Source organism: Corvus brachyrhynchos, unplaced genomic scaffold (assembly GCF_000691975.1).
Source record: "Corvus brachyrhynchos isolate BGI_N302 unplaced genomic scaffold, ASM69197v1 scaffold1, whole genome shotgun sequence".
Taxonomy (NCBI): domain Eukaryota; kingdom Metazoa; phylum Chordata; class Aves; order Passeriformes; family Corvidae; genus Corvus; species Corvus brachyrhynchos.
Genome location: NW_008237222.1, coordinates 5,268,534 through 5,293,587, shown reverse-complemented (window position 1 = coordinate 5,293,587; position 25,054 = coordinate 5,268,534). Strand labels below are relative to the sequence as shown.

The window sequence follows — 25,054 nt, the reverse complement described above, 5'->3', positions numbered from 1 at the left end:
AAAGAGTGAATGGAGCTGTGATGCTGGGAGCATTATGAGGGATCTATGTAATAAACACCTCACCTGAACCTTATGGAGTGCTATTATGCTGGTCCCCTATAATTTTAAGTCTGTAAATTTAAGTTCCTAACATATCATTGTTAGCTCATTGTAAACAATGAGAGCCCACTACCTGTGATGACATTTGATGGACTTCAAGAAATTGTGTTCATGGGACAGGCTTGTGGTGCCAAACTGTGCCACACTTGCCTTCTTGGAGGCAGAAGTTTTCACAAGTCTGTATCTTATTTCCTCATATTTTCCAATGAAAAAGCTAGCTTGACTCCACAGAATGAAAGCAGCAGAAATATTGTCAATGTATTCTTTACTGGAAAACTGTAACCTGTAACTTTACAGGTTAAAAGAAAATGGCCTTCAGGAACTGCAGACAAGCTTACTGCCAGAAACTGAGTTGTGGCCCATGATCAGCACCCCTTCCCACACAAACTGGTGACAGGGTTTGAGGCTAGGATATGAAGACAAGGCAGCACCTGGGGCAGCTGCCCCATCAGAACATGGTATAAAACTCAATGGACTCAACCCTTATGGGTCCCTTCCAACTCAAGATATATTCTGTGATCTTCAATACATCAGCAATGATGCACAGGTCATTATCATTATGAGAAATTTGGATTCCAACTTTAAATTTTAATGTAGGAGCCTAAATGTATGCACCAATACATACAAATGCAATTGGATTTGGATTCAAAAAGTTCTTCTTTCACCAACATTGCTAGTACTTTCTGTAACCATGCTGGACTTCGTTCTTCTGCTCTGCCCCACTCCTGAAGTTGGGCCAAGATAGGACCAGTATGAAAATTACATCAGAATCTCCTGTACCTGCACCAACAGCAGCAGATTCATGTCTGGTAAGGGTGACTTTAACTTGAGTGCTTGCAGTAACTCCAATATAACACAGCGCGTCAAGTAGAATTTGTCCCTTTCCTACAACAAAAAATACAGAATTGTCAATGTCCTGGAATTCACTGACAGCCACTACTAAACCATAAAGATACATTTTATCTAAGTTTAAGAATAACAAAGTTACAAAAGTGTACTGGTTTCTCCTGTCTTAAGAAAAAGATATCACCACTCATCATTTATATAATTCTACAGACTTAACCGAACAGACATCAATGAAGGTAATCTTCCTTTCATGTTTTATCAGAAATTATATCCGAGATTTAATATTTCACACATGAGGTACAGATAGATTTTATAAAATAGTTATAAAGTCCAGGCATGCAAACATAGCTTTTATTAAGTAGTCCCATACAAAGAGAAAAGGGGAAAGCAGTAAGAAATGACACAGGAGAATAAAACTGGTGTGGTATTTAGCATTATTCTTTCACTGAACCTGCCAAAAACAGTCTACATTTCACCATATTCTTCTTCTGTTGTTTTCCCCCTTTAAAAAATGAGTGCCTGCACTACAGCTGCTTGGACTATCTATTTCCACTCATTAGACTGGCAGTACTTTTCCACTTCCACAATAAAAACAGTCTTGGCTACAGCTGCTACAACAGAAACACTTTAAAACATAGGGGGAAATCAGCCAGTGGAGATTAGCACGCAGAAGTCTAAGAATAGAGTTGTAGGGCTGAGTCAGCAAGGAGGTACAAGAGATAAGAGGGGCTTGTTATACATCTTACTTTGTCATTCTCTGACTTTAGACAATAAGATAAAAACATAGAACCTGCTACTGACCACAGCAACTCAAGAATTTTGATCAGCAAGAGCACCATGCTCTATTTCAGACAACCACTAGAGACGAAATAAATTGTCTAATAAGAAGAGCGTACCTAAAGTGTGCTTAAGATCTAAAACCTAGTATCCTCCGTCTTGTAAATCTCATACATTTGCCCGTTCACTTAAGTTAAATGTACGAAAATTTTTACTCAGTCAGGGCCTCAGTTTCTCCACAAAAATCTGTAAAATGTGACCATTTGTCTCTTCCTCAGAGAAGTTTTATGAGGTTAGTGAGAGACAACTTGAAGGCCACCTCCAGCTGCACACAGGAGAAGATGAATAGCTGGAAGTAAGAGTGACCTTTGGTTGCAGCAGACCAAGCAGTCACCAGGGTTCCTCTTAAGAGAGCTGAGGTCACCACACCACCTGTGTGACATACTGTCAAACAATGCGTGCAGCAGCAGTGCGTGTCTGCCACAGCACCCATATATCTTTGAAAGAAAACAGATCTTAAATATCAGGCCTTGATCTGGGAGAAGGTGCCAAAACAACAGAATGGTATGTCTTTCACGGATGTCAGATGCCAGTCTGTGAATCAAGAGACCGTACTTCAAGTTCCTAGTTTCCCCTTCAATTACATGGAGTGTGCAGACAGATAACATATTCAGATGATGGAACAGGTCCCAAACTGCAGTCCTTGTCCTTGTCTGACAACATTGCTGCAGTCTAGGCAGCTAAACTCGCAGGAAGCTAACACTCCAAAATCAGCTTGAGGGGACAAATATTCAAAAGTTACACATTCCACACGCATGAGTGGTGCTCTGATAAAAATTACACAATATAATAATATCCAGGAGAGGTCAGATGAGAACAAATATCTTCAGTAACTTATCTCCAACAAGGCCATAAGCAGAAGCAAAAGGAAGAATAAGAACAAGGCAAGCATGTGTAATTTTACCAACTATTTTCAGCTCAGGGAACTTCTGAGCTCAGCATGGTTTCTGTATAATTCATGACTCTCAATATATTTCTCTTCCATGTAACTGTCCATTGACCTCTGGGACTCATGTCAACCTTTAGCACAAATGGTACTTGGTAAGGAGTCACAAACTGTTGAAGAATCACTTCCCTTTACTTGCTTTGATTAGTTCCTACAAACTTAGTATGTTCTTTCCACTGGGAAGGAATGAATTACCCATCCCTGTCTGGATCACTTGTGACCTTGCAGACCTCTCTCACATTCTCACCAGTTGTTGCACTTTCAGATTGAGGAGCTCTGACTTAGTTGCTCTGTATGTGGAACTCACCTAACTATTTGATCATTCTTGAGATCATTACCTGAACTTTCTCTGATACTACAACATTCTGAGTGGGAATGGAGAACCAGAACAGCGCACAACACTCAAAGCATAAAAAGATCCTGATTACTTGTTAGAATTCCCCAGGAAGAGTGCCCCTTCCCACCACCATATGCCTTCCCAGACTTGAGACACAGACACTATGCAGTGCCACACTCAAGTCAGATGACAATTACATCCCCCCAAAGAGTGGACAGAAGTTCTGATCAGTAACCCAGTACAGTAGCCTACACACACTGAAAAAGAAGGAAGACATAATTCTTTCAAAAGCATTCAACTATTTTACATACCAACATCTATGCTATACAGGATATTGGGCCACAATAAATTGCTTTGCCAGAACACTGGAAAGGAGGCATAGGCTTCATGAATCCCAGCTTTTCTTGGCTTTAGGGATAATACAGCAGTTGACTACCTCTTTCTCAAAGAAGTCTCCTATCTCACAGTCTAAACTCAATGTTTGTTAAGCACATGCAATGCAGAGAGATTGAGCAAAATCAGGCAAAATGGTTTTTTGACATCTGACTTGTTGCTTCCTGCACTGTAAATCAGGAGTGATGACAGGTAAGTCAATGGCCCAGAGTATCCTTCCTATCCAAGCCTACTTATTCCTATCATCTTGCTGGTGGTAAATATGTATAAACCTAGTTTATACATACTTTTAGAACTTTATACTCTGCCACAGGGCCACTGTTCCATAAAAGTAACACCCAGAGGAGTCACATATAGAAATTTGGTACCCGAAGTATCAAGAATACACTAAGTACTTCAGCCTCTGTTCAGCCAAATTAACTCTCAAATGTCTATGCATCCCTATAGAAAACTGCTTTGCAACCTTCAAGTTGTGACTTACCACATGTCAATATGTAGAACATGAAACTCCTGAAGTTCTAGTAGTACCTCAGGGTCCAAACTTAGTAATAAGAGTAAATTTGGACCTTTAATGGAGTGTTATGCTATCCTCTAAGTAAGCTAGTATAAAGCAAAAATCTTTATCACCGCTGCTACTACAGTAATTAAAAATACTGAAGATCTGCCATATAATATTCTTCAAAAAATTCAGTAGCAAAATCATGTGGCATTCTGCATTCACTTGGTAAGGGACAACAGAATACTAGCAAAAGGTTAAGCTTAGCTTCAAGCTTCTGCAGCTATAAGAGATAAGAAAGCCAAAAAGTGTCCATTTAGGACCTTAAGACACTTGAAAGGAAAACTAAAGATAAGATTACTACCCACAGAAAAGATGCTACTCTCAACTGAGAGTTCCAAAGGCGCTGAAAAAAACAAATTGCTGACCTGGAACAGAAACTCAGACAACAGAAATATCAGATTGACCTGAGTCTTCAGGCTCCAAGACGAGAAACTCAGATATTCCTACCACAGGATATCAGGAAAATGTTGCAGTAAAGAAAGATTTGGAGTGGTTGTACAGCACTGACTTCTACAAAGTGCATGTCAGAGTAGCTTGCTCTTTGAAAAGACAAGAATCCTCCACAGCTTAGCTGAAAGTTAGTGTTTTGTTCCAGTCACCACACTCAACGTTGCAAAACAAGCAATTACATTTGAATAGTTTCAATGCTCACAAATTATATTCATTCTGAAATTCACTTCTATGTGGTACTCTGTCACAACACTCCTATTTACCTACAGTGACTTCCACTGTAGACAAAAAACACAGACATCATAACCGATTTGGTGTTTTTTTCTAACAGCAGTCACTAATTTGACACTTCTAAGGCAAAACTATGGTAAGCTTTCAGAAATAACAAAGATAATGTAGTGTGGAGTTCCACTAAATTAACTATTTTGTGGCTATACAATGCAGAACATTCACTAATGCTTCCAATTTCTGGGTCATCGGGTTGCATTAAACTAAATCAAGATGATTTTACCAAGCACTGTAATCCAAGGTTCCTGTGTGCAATTAAGTACTCACTATATTAATAGAGCAACCAACCAGCAAGCATGCAAGAGACACGTGTGGGTTTTCTAATAATGTGGTTTTATTACATTTTTGTGAAACTGCAGGGCCTGAGGAAAGTGAAAAATTTCCTATAGTCACAATTTGCTTTAGCAGATATACAAAACACACTGGTAAGACCACAAATGCAAGAGCAGTATCTTTGCTTCAGTTTTAAATGAGGCTTTTCTGTTTCAATGAAAAAAACCACTATTGGACTTCAAGTTAACATTTTTCTCACTTTGCCTTGTCCAAACCCTTAACTATAGCTCTAACTCAAAATACTTCTAAAAGCTAGGCAATATCTTCTATATTCAGGATTATTCCATTTCATAAACTCTTCTCTTTCAAACAAGACAAAATGCTAGAACTTGCTTGCTGTCATTAAACATACTGTTAATTTCTATTTAATGCTTCAAACCATTACATTTGGTAAAAATGTTTCTTATTTTCCTGTGGTGCAGTTTTTCTGTGAGTGTCATTGGTTTTATCATTTCTTCTTCATTGTTTGTCCAGTGATATTTTAAGTCTTGTTAAGACTCAAACAACGCATGTTCCAGTTGTACATTATCAAAACAGAAAACCATGTAGCTGCTTATGATAGAACATTCCCTGAGGATTAATTACTGTTCTGACAAATGTATCAAGCATGGAAAAGTGTGCACTTAGTGGATAAGGCAACATTTTCGCTCAGTACTTTGACAATCTACATAATGGAGTATATATGACCTTAGGTTCAATTGCTTTTTTGTTGTTCAGCTTCTCACTGATAGCTACAACAATGAACCTGAGTAATAACTAAACTGTTATTTGTACACCATGGCTTTCATCCAGGAATCTTACAAACTTTTAAAAAGTGTACACATACTGTTCTCTTTTCTACACAGCTACAGCCATACATGCCAAAGGAAAATACCTAATACAGAATGAACAGTATCTTAGATGGAAAGCTCCTAACTTGGAGTTTTCCATCTTAGTTGTCTACTGCCTCCCCTCACAGCCAAGCTCTCAAAAGGCACTACCAGGAATATTTAAGATTTTACTCATAAGTTATGGGTCTAAACTTGTGCACTAGGAAAGATATGACTGTACAGAGGTTTTAAGTGATGCATCAATACCAGGTATCTTCTCAACATGAGAAAAAAATGTCCAAGTCCCAAAATCACATCAAAATACTTTTCTGAGCAACACTTGCAGCAGGTTCCCATAATCTGTGTCTTTACTGTGAATGTAAAACTCAGCATTATTAAAAGGTACTGAATCATGATCACTACTTGATTAACCAAACTACATTAAAACTGTTGACATGCCTGAAACCTGACACTGATTTCATCTTTACTTCCAAACTACTTGTGGGAAGCACAACTTTGTCCTGTTTTCACTTGTCCCTAAAGGAAGATACAGTGTCATTGTTACCTTTGTGAAGGCTCGGTAGCACAAACCACACAGTTCCACCAGGTAGGCCAGAGTGAAGACAGCATTCTGAATCACAAAACTCAGTAATTTTGAAAAAGGTTCCAGAAGACTCTGCAATGACATGTGTTACAGAAATCAATAACTCGTTGCCCAAAAAAGCAAAGAAGCATTCCAACTCTGAAAACCTGAATGGAACAGCATTATTTTTGGCTCAGAGGCTATCTGCCTGGGATTTACACTGTTTTGGTCAAACAGCTGTATCATATGCCTTCATGCTTCTGTCAGAAATTAGAAACAAAAAGGTAGAAAATAGTTTCACTTATGACATGGTGTTTATAAGAGATTCTGCATAGTTTATGCAGGAAAACCTCACTGACTTCAGTGGAATTGTACTGAAAAACGTCTAAGGAAGCTCATTACCCTTTTTTAAAAAAGAAAAAAATAGATGAGAAAAAAAAAAAAGGAGAACATCAAATCTTTAAGAAGACATACATTCACACCCACACAAGAATGTAATTCTACCCCCACTTTACTGTAACCTAGATTCCAAAGCTCTTATCATTCTCCAAACAGTATTGGACTGCACAATTTTATGCTTATATATAACACTTTCCTAGCCAGGGGATAAGAACATATTCATACAGTAGCACAGGCTGGCTAAATCCGAGGCAACAGAATTTTGTCTTCTTGGAACTTACCCTGGTGGCACTAGTGGTAGGTATCTTCAACAAGCAAATCATGATTCTTAAACTGGAGTCTAAAGAACACTGAACATATTTGAAAGCAGAAAAGAAAAAGGAAATAAGTTAGTATCTTTCTGTGCACACATCTTGCTTATAGTGGTAGCAGCTATAAATAAGTTATAGGAGAAGTCTGAAAAAATGATGATTGATTTTTAATTACTTTCTCTAAACTGGCTTATTCTTGAACACAATCATACCCAATCACACCCCTTCAGGGGTAACATATACAGCATAGGTACGCATCATCTACCTAATTTTGTATTTCTGTGCTTGTCCTGGTCTCTGATATTTTCCCTCACATCCCAAGACAACTCACAACATCTAACATTGGAATATGCCCTGGCAGCAGCTGTTTCAGATTCCTTAAGCTGTTCCTTATGATGTAATCTTTATTTCGAATAAATCATACAGGTTACAGCACTGAATGGACTTTTCGGGATCAGTCCACTGTCTTGCCTCACCCCTGCTGTAAACATCTAGAATATGAAAGTGTCCCCTATGACCCTAAAGAAGAGAACAGGAGATTGAAAGCTCAGGAGCAAGCAATTGCTTTTCTTGTATCACTAATAATTCCTCCCATGAATAAAAGGCAAATCAGAGTAAACACTCCACCTAAAGGTTCCGTGAATGGCGGATATGCAGTTGGAATCACTAAGATCCAATTAATTTCTTTTTATTTATTTCAGTTATACAAGATGCAGCAGATTGGGGTGACTAGTACACAGAAGGAATGGTTATTGCCTGTTTGACTTAGTAAGTGCTGAAGGATAATGTCACAATTTACCAAAATCTGAAGAGGTTTCAAGATCTGACTACTGCATAATAGAGCCAAGGAATTTAGTGTTGTTCATGTAGCTGGGTAGTGACACCCAATTTAAAAGACAATTTTATCAGTCACAGATTTAGATTTTGGATCCCTCAGCCCATACTGAACAACACTGCTTTGTATAGAAGAAATTACCACTGGGCTTATTCACATCATAGGAAATAGAGTAAGGGCATCAGAACTCCATGTTTACTGGAAAGACTCAAAAGTTTTTATTATGTTTGCTGAAACGATATCTGGAAATATACACACCAGGAGATAAGATCCTGCTGTATCTCCTCTGAGCTCTCAGAAATCAGAGCCCAAAGCTTCTGGATTCAGTTTCCTTTACAATATTCTATTACAATCAGGACTACAACCTGGTCAGCCAAACAGGCTAGGCCCAATTCCCAGTAGTCTCAGTTGTTTCTGCCTGTCTGACTACTGTGTACTTTTAGCAAATTAATTAGGTGGTGTTGCTCTTCTTGAGAGTTTTATTTAGTTTTAACAGTTAAAACTAAATTTAGATAGATTTTCATGGTTTAAATACTGACTCTCTCAAACGCAGTATTCTAATCTGACAGGGCGTAGAAAGCAGATAGGAAAAATGCCAAGAAAGAAGTGACAAGTACCCCTTTCAGAGTTGCTGTTGTTATCCACGGAAAACATAATTAATAGGATGGATCAGAGATACAATAAATCACAAGAATAATTCACACGAACCCACTCTGATTGGTTATCCACAATTTTCCCACTGTTTCAATACATCCTGACCAATGGCAATATAGCTTGCTTCAGATGTCCATACATCATACCTTAAGAGGCAAAACACATGGGAGTTTAGTAAGGAAGGTCTGAAACTGATTACTAATTGTGGTCCAGAGGTTGCTGGGCGAATCCATTGGCAAGGCTTCCATGAAGGTAGCAATGTTTTCCAAACAGCGTAGCATTGCACCCCCTGCTGGCAAATTCTTTTTGTTGTTTAAACCCTGGGAAACAAAGCGATAACTGTGAACAATCACACCCGTGCAGAAGTGGTCCCTTACACAGTATTTGAAAGTGCTGAAGTTAAGTTGTTGAGAGGAAATACTGCGTATTTTCTCTATGATGCTAATGATAGTGTTGTGCTGGGAAGCTGAACTGAGTATGTGATAGTTAGTCCAGCAGTTCCTAAAGTACTGACCAAAAGATTTTGAGCCAAAATGTTATATAAGCAGGGTCCTAACTCATAATCTGCTTAGACTGGCATGGAAGTAGAAAAAGCAAAACTCAAAGTATTCAGCTCATGTTTTCCTTTAGACAGTTTTAAAGATATGTTCACTAATGCTCAGTAGACCATGTGTGCTTTCGTGGCTTCTGTCCTAGAGTGAGGCCTGAAAAGACATGAGCAGTTTTAAAGTGATGTCAACATCTTGTATGAAGCAATTGCCATGTTCTTGGAAAAGCAGGATACATGCAAGTGACTAGTTCTAGCAGGAGGAAAAATGGTACAGTAGAAATAAGCCAACTGCATAGAAGGCAGTCAAAGGCAGGCAATAGAGTTTTGGAATACTTAAGAGAAACTGTCATCAGATAAAATGAAGAGGGGGAACTGAGATGTATAAGCAGAAATGTTCCTGAAAACAAAAAATAGAAAGGAATGGGACACACTACTTGTGGTGAGGACAGCCTAATTATTTCCAAGGAGGACAAAACGAAAATTCACAGTGTTTTTGATGAAACAAGTTTGAACTCAAATGAGGAAAAATGATCCTGATAATGCTAATAAAATTAGCATCATTAACATAGTCAATTGTCAACATACCTCTAACAGCTGGCTCAGAGCAGCGATGGAACTCAGCTCACTGAAGTCCATCAGAGACATGGCTAAAGTCCGTAAAAAACTTCCATCTGAAATTTGAATGACATTTTTGCACTGGCTGTTCATACAGAGGAAACCAAGGGTCAAAAATGAATTCAGGTATTGCACATTACCTTTAATAATGCTCTGGAAGAGCTGAGGGAAGATGCCATTGGGAGCCAGCTGATGGAACACACAACGGAGGAACTGCTTGGCCACACCTGCAGCATTTCCAGGGATCATCATGCTGAAATGAAGGGAAAAGAAGAGAAGAAAAAAAATTGCACTGCAGATGAAACACTTGTCAAAGCTGACTACACGGAGAAAATAAAGATGATGCTATTCTTTTTAATTATGGAAGTGTTCAGTTATGAGTGAGATAGTCAAAAACAGAACTGTCCTGGTCCTGAAAAGAAGTTTGTTGATTTTATGACTTCAGCTCAACTATGAAGAGATAAAAAAGTTACATACACATACTTAAAGTATTTGCCCCAATAAATAGTTGTATTTTTCCTGATTCTCCACGTATTTTTATTTGTGAATCATCTGAATTTGAAATATAATCCTGCTCTCACCTTGTGTATTCCAGTGACACAGAATAAGGTTCTTGGCTTTATCATAAAACACATGAACAACAGGTAAACAAAAACATTACAATATCCATTTGCCTCTTGCAGTTTCCTTCAAGAGATGAAGTACTCCCTAATCACTCATAAATGAATGCTTTCATTTTAAAAGCCTAAGTATTATCTATTTACTCATAAACTGCACATCTTAACATGCTTTACAGCTTCTCAAAATGAATTTATCCTATTCAGCATCTGATTTACATAATGAGGCAACACTACCAGGGATTCTCCATGGCCAAGGATGATTCACTTGATTGGAGATAGTTTATCAAGACAAATACTGAACACAGAATCAGTTAGAAAAAGCTGCACTGAAATTGCAAAGGCAAGACAGCATCTGAATCCAATTTTTTCCAGGTTTAACATATATGAATATGGGCTCCTGTTCATCTCCAGAAAACACAGGATATTTGAAATAAGCGGAAAAGGCAGGTTTTTTCTTTTACTCGGAAATTTTAAATAACATTTTTAAAAACTTAAAGTTATTTGATTACAGGGTCAGGGAAGATGATGGTTTAGATTGATTGTTTCTTTTTTTATCAAGGTATCCTTTGCTACCATACCTTTCTGCTTGATTAGAAAAACTGGTACTTGATGCCAACCTGGAATAAAAATTAAAAAGAAATTGAAGCTCATATGCTTTTTTTTGTGTGTTTCACTTTTTAAGTAAGCCAATAAAGTACCATTTTAAACAAATAATAAACAACAATTTTAGAGAACATTTAAAATGTTACCATAAGGATCTTCTGAAGAGCACCTAAATTCAGAAAAACCATGTTTGCATGACGTAAACTCTATTCTCACTCTATTCTAAACTCTTGCAGTCTCAACTGCTCTAAAGACAAATCTTGCCTCCCTCTAGTAGCACAAAGATAATGAAGTAATGTTTTTGCCCTACAGCACATCATGGATAACTAAATTTTTTTAGAGGGAAAAAAAGTTTGCCAGAAGCTGCCTACAAACTGAATTGTTTCTGATTAACGCAGCAACACAGACTAAGCAAAAATTCTTTGCTTGGCAGTCTAAAGTGAGGCTTCTAGTTCCAGATTTTGGCACCTAAATAACTAGCCTAATTTCAAAAACACTAATTACCTACTAGCTCTTCCAAAGTCAAATGAGAAATGGTGTGTTCTCAAAAATTAGGTCATTTATTTTAGTACCTAAATATAGACTTTAAAGCCAAATACGAGCACTCATGGTGAAAATACTGAACACAATCTTAAAGTAAAATCATGGTACTTCAATATGCAGGACATGTAAATGAATAGAATCGGGGCTTAGAATATCAAAGCAAAACATCCTTAATACCAAAAGCCACCAAAAAGCTGTACACTGTAAAGCCATTATAAGGATGGACACTGGAAGCATCTCTTTCTAATATACAAAATACCACCAAATTTTTACTTTAATTTGCTGCAAATCAATATTTCAGATGTTATAAATTGATAAATCTAAGTGAAAATTTCATAGAGCTACGCTATTTTATATCTAATCTTCAATGCTTTTCTTTGATTCATGATCCTTTTATCCTGTTGCTCATCCTTGGTCACCCCCTGTTCTGAAGACAGTTTAATCAACACCATAAAATCCAAAAAGGACCCTAAGGCAGCTCAGTCAAACGCAACAGCATGAACCAAAATTACAATGATTTTAATGAATTATGCATGAGAAACTGGGAACACAGCATACTTCCAACAATGCAATAATCTCAAACTTGATGGTGCAGGGGATTAAAGATCATGTTATTCTCAGTTGTTCTAGCATAAATCAGAAAAACACATTAAGAGTTCCCAACTCCACTATTAAGAGGAATCCACACTAAAATACAACATATTATTTCTGGTGTGCAAAGCTAATTCTGGGTGAGAAAGGTCTGAAGCTACCATCAAGCAATACAGACCTTTATTCTGGAATAACTGTAGCATCACCTTACATTAAGGCATGCAAGGATTTCTGCAGAACACGAGACCAATCACATGCTCAATGGACTTGATACCTGTTTTCAAAAATCTGTTGAAGTACAGAAACACAACAACATAAAATCTTTTTTCTAAAAGAAATCAAAGTCTAATGTTTTTCTCTCCTTTTGAATGTGATAATGCAAGCATGGCTTTTGTGACAAACAAAACACTAGGTTTCTAACTTTGGAAAAACGTCACAAGACATGAACTACAGTAAACACTTGGGAACATCTGAAACTTCCTGAAATGTGCAGTTTGTGTATATTTATCATTACTACCCTAAATATTTTATTACACAAATGCCATGAACCCTCATCATCACCTCCACTTTTCAGACCACAAAGCAGAACAGGAAATGGATGTGTTCAAATCTGTACACATTAGGAACAGAAGTTAAGCTTTTCACAGCTCCTCACTAACTCAAGTCTAAATCTAACTTTCAAACACAGCTTTAATGCTTGGAAAGCTAAATCTCACTGGAAATCAGTTAAATAAGAATCAGCAAGTCAAAAATCTTGATTCAGGAACCAGATCATAAACTTAAATGCATGTCAGAGTCTTTGAAACGGTTCAATCTTTAATTGTCAGTAACTTGAATCCAGAATTTTTTTCCCTTCTGAAAATCACAATAGGTGCTTATCTGTGCCTGTGGGTACCCAAATAACTTTTGAAAATATTTCTGTGTGTTTTTTAGTTATTCTGAAAGACCTTGGACTTCCTAACTCCTTATTTCTTATTCTATGGATGAAAGAAAGTAGTAGCTCTTTCTGTAAGAACAAAAAACAAGAAGTCTAATTGATTTTCACTTCTGCTGTTAGATGGGTAATTGGAGGTAGTGATATGGCACTGCGTGATGAAAGACAGAGCAAGGTATATATATGAGGCACCTGACTGCCTCTCTGCTTATATATACTACTTATTTTGCATATTTTCAAAGTAGTTCCTTTGTGGGGAGCCCAGAACTGGACCTAGAATTCGCCAGAAATTGCAACCAGCAGGAACAAGACAGGACATTTACCAGGAATACCCCACGTTGCACTGTTACCTGTTGCTCTAAAACAATCAGCTGTCTCACTCTAAAGATGCAGCATTTCCCCCTCAAAACACAGAAAAAGGTAGCCCACTTATCCTTTGATAATTCATTTTCCAAATGATTCACTTTCTGTGGCTGTAGTACTGCTGTATTTACAGGAGTCACACAGAATGGCCAGCAGCCGTCTAGATCAGAAATTTTGCCTCCATCAGAGTTAATTAGCAGTCCCAGCAGGGAACTGCAGCCTTGCAATTAATGGAAATGGAGGACTTGAAGAGCTGCTGTGTTTAAATGGAATCGGGAGGTAGTGGAGAAAGAGGGCTGTGGAGAGCCATGCCCTTGCAGAAGCCACAGTCAAGCAATTTGAACTTCAGTCACCAAAAAGAATGTGGAGGAGGAGAGCTGGACATCGTTTCTGCATGTCTAGAGCTGCTCAGAAACTTATTCTGGAACACCCCATCACATCCATCCCACCTCTGAGGCAAGAAGTTCAGGAAGTGGCCAAGACAGCAACCACACGTAATTCAGTAGTAATGATACACTTTAATTATCCCATGCACACTGGGTAAAAGTAACAAGAGAAAAATAACGGACAGCAAATGTTCAAGACTTTCTCAGAGACAATTTCATGCAACAGCTGGTTTGGAAGCCCTCATAAGGCAATGTAAATTTTTACCTAGCATGCAAAATATGGTTGAAAAGCCTGAAGAGCCTCAGGTATGCTAATGAATGATCATACCTAGGAGTCAACAGTCCTCCAGGAGCAAAGTTCAGAACAGCTGACCACATTTGTGCACAACTTCTATAGCAGGAACCACATAAAAGTGAAAAATTCTGTCAAAGCAGCAACAAGGGGAAGCCAAGAGAATTCAATTTTTGTAAGAGGCACAGAAGCTGTTTAAGAGCATTACACTGGAAACACAGGGCCAAAGTACTCCAGTTGTTAAGAAAAAAAGAGACTTCAAGAGAGCAGAAGAAAATAAAGTGAGGGAGGTTATTAGAAAAAAGAAGGCTTCTTTCAAAAAGGTGAGGTCCTGTCTCAAATGAAAAGTAGAAAAGAGCATAAATTCTGACAAATAGTATGCAAAAAACACATGAAGGCAGGCCAAAAAATACCAGTTCAAGGAGCAACTATCAGGAGGAATAAAAACTAACAGAAATTTTTTCTTCACATAAAAAAAGATGAAGAAGCACACCAATTGCTGCACCAATTGCTGTTCAGATAATAAACTGGGTAGTAAATAAAAAGGGTACTGTAGAAAATCTGAATTTACTCTTTACATCACTGCTTACAGTGGGACAAGCTGAGGAGATTCCTGAGCTGGAATTTCCCTTTGGAGAGTAAAAAGGGAGAACATCAAAGGAGCTGCCAAAAATTGAACTGACAGTGGAAGAAGTTACATAAGAAATTCATAAAACGATGAGTAACAAAGACGCAAGACAGAACCAGATGTTATTCACTTAAGAGTTCTAAAATACACACCTTTGTATACTGAAGTTTATATAAACCCAACTCCAGGCACAAAATTCTTTCAATTTCATTGGAGAAAAGGAAGTCCTGAATTTACCTTCCTACAGACTGCATGATGTCCAACAGCAGAGGAGCAGCCAAGTCTGGACTGAGGTGAATGAAGGTTGAGAGCACAACTATGGCCAGGCCTAGTGTTTCTTCATCATATTCTTCAAGAACAGCCCCACAGTCATGGCACCTGCAAGGAACAGTTTTTAAACCTGATGTTAACAGATATAAAACAGAGCATTACCATACATAGATCTGTGTATAATTATGTCTTTTAAAAGTATTATTACTTACTTCATTCTATTCCACATTTATGTAGAAAGATAATATAATTGTGATCTTTCTATAATTAGTAACAGCCCATAGCTTTCAAACATTAATAAAACTTCTCACTGGCTACACTGGCTGTTTCTTTAGTGACAAATGAAAGAGGGCCACAGGGCATGACTTGTTTTGAGTCCTTCACTGGTAATTGTATTCCAGCTCCCTCACTGTATTGGAGTGCTTCAGTTTGCACTATCCAAGAGAAGTCTGCAGCAGTGAAGACTGGCCCTCAGCAGTGTGAGCACATGCCAATTTATGCAGCTTGGGCTGAGTCCCAGCACTCTTCTATTTAGCACCATAGACACAAACAATGACACTCACAGATGATCTTAAAGAGATGGAACAATTTCACATTGCCCTTCCTGTCAGTCATGAATTATGAATAACAAATTATACAATTAGAAAACAATGATCTGATTGGTTCCCACAGCAGTTACAGCCATTAAGAAATAAATGAAAAGACCTCTCAGGAGCACAGAACCTTAGATTTCAGAAAAGTCTCCCTTCCCAGGGCAGATTTGCTGCTGAGTCACTTATCCTTCCTGAAATGCTCAAAGACAACTGATGAAGGTCTGAAAGGGCTCCAAAATGTCTAATTATAAAGGGGATGTCAGATTTGGGAGAGATGAGACAGGCTTTCACAACCTATGAAAAAGGCAAACCAATGTGGGAAATTGGCTTATCTCAGCCTAGTAGGAAGGCTTGCTTAATTTGATCAATCAGCTGCTAATGACTCCAGCAGATTGTGAGATTTTAACTTAATGGAATTGAGCAGGCAATTTTCTTGCCTTTTTTACTGAACATAAAGAAAATATGCCAACAAAGTCATGGAAGTCAAGCTCAGCTGGTCTGTATGTTAATAGGCAGTGCTTGAGCTTTGGTGAAATGGCCAAGGGAAGTGCCACAGACCAGACTAACTTCTGGGATGCTTCACTTTGTAACACAATAAGGTCCACTAGCAGTGACAGCCTGCACAATGGCCCTGTCTTTCTCCAGTGGTCATCCTTGCATGTCTGTCTACTGGACTGAGCACACACAGGAACTTGTGGTTTCTCATCCTAAGTTTTGAACAAACCAAGGCATGGCTCCCTGCTGACTGCTTTACTTCTCTATTAAATGAGTACTCTTCTGTTTAACACCCCCTTTACAGGCATTTTAACCAAACAGTACAGGTTTGCAAAAGCTTTGAGGATCAGTGAGTATCAGGATTAAAAATGCTATGTAGATTACACATGACACATCAACAGCTACTGATTTCAACAGAAACTCAAAGGAATTTTTAAGTAGAACTTTTTTCCCCCCTAAGACAAAAGAGGTTTCTGATGGATCACAAGGAACCCCTGATTTAAAATAAGATGGAAAGTGCTTCCCCTGCCCTCTGTGCACACACAATAGCCTGAGTCATCATTTCACCTGTGCACAATCATCCAGGCCCTACTGAATTGAAAACACATCTTGCTAGCAGTATTTAAAAAATATTTACCTTGGGGTAAAAAAAAAAAAAAAGAATTAAAAAACTTGACATAGAGATAAATGATAGAATGGACTCTGTACTTGCAAAAAGTATGTCTATACTTTACTTGATATATTTGAAGTTCAACTAGTTCTTTGAAAGGAGAGAAAGAAAACCACTTACTTGTCAGTCATCAGAATGGGCTGGTCATCAGCAAATTCTTCTGGTGCAGGTACAAACATACTGACTATACTGGGTGCTGACAGCAAACTAGATTTTGTAGCACCTTAAGGCAAGTAGGGAAAAAAAAAATTAAAAAGGAGAGAATCATCAAACAGAAATCCAAAATGCTTGATGAGCAGACTTCTAAAGAATAGCCACAATGGCTTTACTGTGCCTAGAAATAAGGAATAAATTGTGTCTATAAAAAGACATATAAGCACATTCCTTGCTTCTGCCAGATTATTCCAATTACCTAGGACTATCAATTAAAAATAGATAAATCCTTGGGGAAAAAAGATAACATAAACTAAAAATTCCAGGAAATTTGATGCAATTGTATCTACCAGGGAGAGAGGATGATTCTACAGTTGCTATGAGATTGGACATCAGAAGATTTGCAATATTCCCCCATACATTTTGGGAATTAACTTCCCATAGTTCTCAGTGACACGAAGAAGGAATTAAGTTTGTATGTCTCAACACCAGATAATCAATCTATTCATACTGTCCCTAACAGAGCCACAGGAGAGAAATCAGTAAAGGACAGAGAGAAGAAATAATTCATAAGGAATTCAGAACATTGGAGGGCTGATCATTAGAAATGCTTTCCACTGGAAGTCCTCAAAAGTATCTTTATTCTTCAAAGCTGAGTTTTTCAGCTGAGAGCACAGTCACTGTGATCATGCCAACATATGGGGCTCCCTTTGCCCTTGGCACTTTTTGTGCACCCAAATTTCTGATAGATGCTTACTTCAGTAGGAGAAGTTATGTATTATGGAAGATCCAAACTTTTGGCTTCTCCAAGTTCTGCTTTCCCAAATTACAGTTTAAGAAATCCATTGCAAATTTTCTCTCTGGTTGCTTCAATCTGTCAGTTCAGATTTAATGTTAACATTAGCCTGTTCTGATAACATTTAACTGCAGAAACAGGAGGAAGCTGCTCTGTGTAAGATTTAGATGGAATTTACTATGACATAATCCTGGTTACTGCAGGAAAAGCAAATTTAACATCAGCTCTCAGGCAAAATAAGCTAGGAAGCTCCCACAATTTCTGAACTCAAAATAAGTGGAGTGAAACAAGAATAAGGTAGGTTTTAAACAACCCATTTTACTAAGCATGGAAGGAAACATTACTTTTATATCCACAGTTCAGGACTTTGTAGTTGCTCCCTAAGGTTTTACTGGATATGAGCAGACACTTCAGGAAGGCTAGGATACTGCAGTAATGTAGAACGACATCCAGAATGCAGGGGATAGGTATAGATTTTGTAGCCAGGTTTTTCTTCCCCTCTCAGGTGCATAAAGATCCCTCTGCCATGACTTTGGAAGTTTCCCTGTCATATTCTCTAGATATAAGTCCCATTGCAGAATACAAATGCTAAAAGCAGTCATAATGCAACTTACAATGTTGGAACAAGACTTAACTGCTCAAAAATGTCCTCTCTTGTGCAGTGAACGGTAGGAAAAAAACACGATTTAGGCAAAGAAGGTCACTGCCCCATTGCAGGGTGGTAAGGAAGTCTGGATGTATTTCAGCTCTGAGGGAGGAAAGCTTATACAGAAATGAGATTTCACCACTCACTGCACACTTTCTGCAGGACAGTTGAGGGCTTTAATAGCTGAATAGAACACAAAATTCAGCACCATTTCGTATTAACCAGGAAATCTTCCTGGCAGTCTTGGCAGAGGACCAGGTCAAACAGACACTGAACTGACCTCTGATTCTCAGTGGTGGTCCTTCCAAATCTGGGTTTAGGCAAACAGGGACATTGCACAGCCTCTTTCCATGCTGTATCTGCTCTGTGAATAAAGAAAAAACTTCAGTCTCCAGAACCACAAATCCAGTATCTGTCACCAGTCAGCAGCACCACAAGTCTCAAACAGTTAAAAAAAGAGAAAGACAAATACAACTGCTATAGAAAAGCAAAAACAAAGAAAAGAGTTAATTTTTTAAGCATAGAAAGGAAGGGGGGGAAGGATTAAAGAAGTCTGTACAGGAGAAAGGACACAGATAACCTAATAATAAAGAAGGCATTTTAGACTAGAGTCATTAAACAGGAAAGGAAGTGCTAGCCATAAAGATTCAACAAGATATGGAATATATGAGCCACAAAAAGAGAAAGAAACAAGTGTTTAGAAATACCAAGACACTAGAAGTCAGATATACTTTGTACTAACAGAAGCCAGGCACAAAATTATTTTATTTTACAGACAGCAAGCTTGGGAAAAGAGTGGTTTGAAGTAAGAATGGAAGAGACTCATGACACATACTTAGGTAATAAAAAATAAATTAATAAAGGATGTGTGGACCGAACACATCATACATTTATGTGGGATGAGACTACTTCCTAGCTGGTATGCATGAGTATAATGAGTCTTAAAATTGCGGTGTGACAATGAAATGACAAACGGTCACACAGAGCATTTGTCCTGGAAAAAAAACCACTGTCCAAATAAAAATTTTACTTTGATGCTAGTGTTTGAACAAGAGATTGAGAGATGCAAAGCTTTCCAGAAAAGAACAATTCATTCTGCCTCTCCATGCTTGAAGGCCTTTAGATGAAATTAATATTGCAGGGAAAAGTCACAGATGTTGTGAAGCAAGCTACTAGATTTGGAACAGGATTACTAGACAGAGTTCCTAAACAGTTTTGAGTATTGACCTGTTCATTTTGAATACATGCTAAGTACTTCTTGCAGAACAAAGGGAGTAACTTTTAAATCTCCAAAACCCTGCCTGAGAGACTAGGTGATCCAGCTAAGTCTCTTCAATAAACTTACCTGCTGATACAACAAAACCCCCATTGTCACCACTGGCAAATTCTGACCTTTATGATTTAAGGGTCTCATGCTGAGGATGCTATTCAGCAGACTGGAATAGAAAGGATAATCCTGAACTATGCACCATATCTAGTGCCAGTCTTCAGCTACACAATTTAGTTTGACGGAACTTTATGCTGAAGACTAAATTAAGCAAAAATTTCAACTCAGCTGTCCAGGGCTGGTGGTAAGACATTCATTCAGCATGCTATGTTCCATATAACATTTTAAGCGTTCCTTTCTCTAGACGCATCTAGATCTGTTGATAAATTTCTGAGAACCACAGTTTTGTAATGTCACTAACATCAAAATGGGCACTAAAATATCTAGCATTTTTGACAAACCAGAATGAATTTATTGTTTAGGGACATCTGCTATGAATTTGGTATAACTGAAAGTGTTTTACAGAAGAAAAAAAAATAAAATGAGTAATGAGTGAATTACATGCTTAATTCAGTTTTCATTGCTTTGCATTCATCTTAAAAGGAGAAAAAGCAGTGAGTGAACAGAAACTTCAGGTGTTCAGCATGACTTGGTAGAAACTTCTTTTAAGAGAAACAAAACTGGCTGGTATAAGGCACAACTCTGTGGTGTACCAACACCATAGTAAACACACACACAAATAAATGATTCCATGCACCAGGGATTAAATCCTATATCTGATGAATTCAGCAGTGATACTTCTATTTCTTTCAATAAGACCAGGAAATAATCTGAGTATTATGTACAATTATAGGGACAACACTGTACCAGAGGGTCTACCTCCCAAATATGTAACTATTCCAACTCTTACTAGGTAATAATCTCGTACTCGCTATAAAAATTCACTTTAGACTTGATACTGATCACTTATCTGCAATGGTAGAATAGAAATACTCTCTTTTTTTAAAAGTGGTTTGTTACACAGTAATTGGTTTAGGAAATAGAAATAAAGAACAATAAATGCAGCTCACCAGTATCCCAAGTGCTGATATTGTGGGGAGCACTAGACTGGTGTTCCAGCTGCCTCTTCATTAGCTGGTTCATTGTCAGAGCTCCCAAAGAGCCTCTTTTCATTTGTCTGAACTGAGCTGCAAGTCAGAAATGCAAAAGGATTTCAGGAGCTCAGACATTTAAAACTACTCTCATTTCCTGATCTTACAAGCCAGCATGATATAAATACTGAAAGGACAATGATGGCTTGCTCTGAGGATCTTCCTCAAGTCAATATGCACCTTTCATACAACTACACAGGGTACAATTCTGGCCCCAGTGCCATCAGTCAGAAATGACTTGGATTCACTGTGTCAACTGTCAGTGCCTTTTTGCCTCCAAATATTATGAAAGCTCATCAAAAGATTTGTGAGTGTTAAGATACTACCCTAAAACTCCCATTCTGAGAAGCAATAAATGTACACTTGAGTCTCACTCACACAGTGTACCAAGGAAGGAAACTCAGTCTCCTCCCAGCAAAGTATGGAGGACTGCTGTGTCCATGCTGACCCCAGGAAAACAAATCTACTGACACTATGTACCACCAGCATCCTTCATGGGTGGCACAACCTGACCTTGCCTCCGACATACCCACCCCTCAGGCACAACACCTGCACATTCTGCTGAAGTGTGAAGCCAGCAGCCTTTGAAGATGAGACCCTTCTGTAACTTCACTCCCATTTTTCTTATAGAGAGCTATCAAGCTCTCTGTAACAAGCATTCAATTTTTATTTGTCCAGCTATTTGCTTCTTCAAAATGATTGATTTATGAGATATGTGTCACTGGATAATGCTCAAAGTAAAACCATAAAGGAGACTTAAGACTTTTGGTTCATATCGATGTGGTGCTTAGGAACATGACTTAGTGATGGACTCAGCAGTGTTAGGTTGGACTCAAGGATCTTAAAGCTCATTTCCAACCTAAATGATTCTACATACTTTCTCTGCTTAAATTGAGGAAGAAAGAGATCATACTCAACTCCTTTCTTACTTTTTTCTCCATTCATAAAAAATTTCAAATTGAACGAGCATAATACATTCACTTGGGCAATTGAGCCTGAGCAATATACTTCCACCACTGAAACTAAAATCACTGTTCACTGTATGGGGACAGGGTTTTAAGGCCCTGCTTGAACAAGGCCTGTGAAACTGCTGACACAAGTATCCAGGAAAGTTTTTAAAATGTTACCTTAGGTATAGGTTTAAGTGTTTTCCTCAACAGGACCTTAGAGAAAGGGCAACAAAGTAAAATCTTCTCTGAATGATCATTTTCATCTGCTACTACATTCAACATCATAAAAAAGACCACTAGCTATCAGGTAGTCCCATTCTAAAATTCCGAACAGTAACCATCTAAGCTGTGAAATTAACACAGCATTCCACATTATTAACTGTAATAAAGAAGTACAGAAAAGGGATAAACTGTGACTTTCAGAAAGCTCTGAAGGGTTGAGCGTCTTCTCCTAAACTTGCTCTACTCATTTTCCATCAGAGAGTTTAAAATTCAAAGCAGAGCATTTCCACAAAAACAAAACAAAACAAATACAGGCCTTGAGTAATAATAAACAAAATGAATAGTTCAGTGAAAGTCTGCACTGAAATTATTGTCTTAGATGAAGTATTTAAGTTTTTCTTCATTACATCCTTTTCAGTTCCATCCTTTTGAAGTGCATTTAAACTCAATTTTTGGCCCAAGTACAGCATTTCTGCAAAGAATTCCTGGTATAACTGAATTGTAGAATTGAACCAGACCAAGAAACCATTCTTTGTTTCACTTTTAAAAATTATATTGCTGCTGCCTTTCACAGCAAATTAAGAGAAAAATAGAATTTCCATCGTTTCCAGGGCAATGATTTTAAATAGATGCTTTATCACTTTATCAAGCATAGAATTTCCTGATAAAAGAACAGCAATTAATGTTAGAACTGACAGGACTGCTTGGAGTGCAGATGACTGTCAAAATAGAGAAAATTATCTCTTTGAATTTTCTTAGTAGCTTTTTTGCGATTGTAATTTAAAAAGTTTCATGAATATTTCACATAATCAGGCTATTGTTGAGAAGGTTTGGATTTCCAGGATTATTTATCTGATTTCTCAATAACAGCAATAATTTCAAATATTGATAAGTTAAGGAAAAAAAACCAAAACAAAACAAAATCCAAACCACCAGAGAGCTACCAAAAAAATTGAAAACCCAAAAAATATCAGAGTTTCCAGCCTTTGAACAGTGTTGGATCCAGGCTGACTGCTGTGGACCAGCGTGTGACTTTTCATGCCTGTGACTGACAAGTGGCACAGGGAGGTGTGGTGGTTTCAGCTGGGGTAGAGTTAATTTTCTTCACCGTGGCTGTGTTTTGGATTTGTGCTGAAGACAGGGTTGATAACAAAGAGATGTTTTAGTTATTGCTGAGCAGGGCTTACACAGAGCCAAGGCCTTTTCTGCTTTCCATGCTGCTGCACTGGTGAGGAGACTGGGGGTGCATGAGAGGCTGGGAGGAGACACAGCCAGGACAGGTGACCCAAACTGACCAAAGGGATATTCCAGACCATGTGGCATCATACTCGGTATATAAAGCAGGTGAAAGAAGGAGGAAGGGGGGGGGATACATTTGGAGTGATGGATTTTATCTTCCCAAGTAACCATTACCTGTAATGGGGCTCTGGTCTCCTGGAGATGGCTGAACACCTGCCTGCCCATGGGAAGCAGTGAATTAATTCCTTGTTTTGCTCTGTTTGCATGCATGGCTTTTACTTTCCCTAATAAATTGTCTTTATCTCAACCCGTGAGTTTTCCAGGTTTTACCCTTCCTGTTCTCTCCTCTATCCTGCTGGTGGGGGAGTGAGCAAGCAGCTGCCTGCAGCTCGGATGCTGGCTGGGGTTAGACCATGACAGGAGGGAAGTTTTCCTCTATCACATTTTCTACAAGCAACCTAACAAGCACATTAGAAGATCAGTAACCTTCATACAGTGGCTGGCAGTGACAGTCTTTCATTTGTTACCTACACATCTGATCAGTCCTCCTGTTCCTGTGGAATTCACTATTCAAAAATAGAAGTCCAAAGGCAAAATCTTCCTGTTGTAGTCAATGATGCATGCTTTGTGTGGCCAGGCACTGGCTGCACAAGTAATGTTACCTACTTCTTTTACAGAAGTGCCTTGTGCTCACAGTCCTGATTAGGGTTTATTATGCAAAGCACTATAAAGGCACATAGTAGAAGATTAGAACCATTTCAGTCTAAATGTACAAGAGACACAATGGAAGCATTCATACTCCTTTTTGCAGTTGGAAACTGAGGCACACAGAAAGAGGAAAGAAATATTTACATAGGAATGGGCTCAATATCATACAGGTACTATTCCCAGTTTCATATATTGGAATTTACAGGAACTGCTAGCACTCAACTAAACCCCAGAGAGATAGGTCTTAACTGGCACCTCTTCAGCGCTTTAGTAAGTGACATCTGCATCATTAGGTGGCCAACAAATGTTCTCTACAAGATGTACATGACCTGAGATGCTTGTGGGAAAACTGGGGAGGTACTCAACTAGCATGTCTAAAATAACGTTCTTTAATAAGCCAGACACCCCTTCCAATCAAATCAGCAGATGACAAATTTCAGAAACTAAAATTTAACATTCCTACACCAATCTGAAACTGAAGTTCAGCAAGACAGTTGAGCTGATCTAGCAGCTCATTAGTATCAAAGGAAGTCATTTCCCCTCCCTTTTTTACTAGCCAGAGTTCTGCCCCACTGGCTTTCAGATGTGTCACCTAGATGAACACATCATTCTGAATTTTGTTAAGTGTTCTAAGGTACCTCCACCTTAACATGTTATCTTTGTGTGCTCTGTTAAACCATGTGTCATGTCTACTTTAAACAACATCATTCACTTTCAATTGAAATGGTTATGGGAGTCCCAGACAAAGAGCTACCACATTTCAGTGAGCAGCTGAGGAAGTGGCATTCAAGGCATTTTACAAAAATTGCAAGAGATTTGTTTTCCTAAGGTACAGCAAAAAATGTACCAAAGGCCATAGTAACAGCCCTGTGGACTCTCATCTTCTGCTTCTGTGCACTGACAGTTGACAATGCTTTCTCACAGGGGAAAATAAATGTTCAGCTTTAGTGAATTACTGCTTTTAGTTGCTACCTACTTTAATTCAAGAAAGCCACATCTGTCAAACTTGCCACGTCACAAGAGAAAACCTTTAGCTACTAACTGTTAAAATGCTGCTGACCATCAGAGATTTAACAGTTCTAATGATATC

General features: G+C 38.3%; 1 protein-coding gene across 1 annotated transcript in view; it reads right to left on the bottom strand.

Moving 5' to 3' along the window:
• UNC79 (unc-79 homolog (C. elegans)) overlaps positions 1–25,054 on the bottom strand; it is a 96,701-nt gene that overhangs the window by 21,497 nt on the left and 50,150 nt on the right. Inside the window, exons 33-43 of the mRNA XM_017728931.1 lie at positions 20,765–20,881; positions 18,708–18,791; positions 16,953–17,055; positions 15,042–15,182; positions 11,043–11,081; positions 9,985–10,097; positions 9,815–9,900; positions 8,826–8,999; positions 7,161–7,229; positions 6,463–6,573; positions 880–984 (exon numbers count right to left, since the gene is read on the bottom strand). Of these exons, the coding sequence (XP_017584420.1) occupies positions 880–984; positions 6,463–6,573; positions 7,161–7,229; positions 8,826–8,999; positions 9,815–9,900; positions 9,985–10,097; positions 11,043–11,081; positions 15,042–15,182; positions 16,953–17,055; positions 18,708–18,791; positions 20,765–20,881 (1,142 nt within the window). The remainder of the gene's footprint in view (positions 1–879; positions 985–6,462; positions 6,574–7,160; positions 7,230–8,825; positions 9,000–9,814; positions 9,901–9,984; positions 10,098–11,042; positions 11,082–15,041; positions 15,183–16,952; positions 17,056–18,707; positions 18,792–20,764; positions 20,882–25,054) is intronic.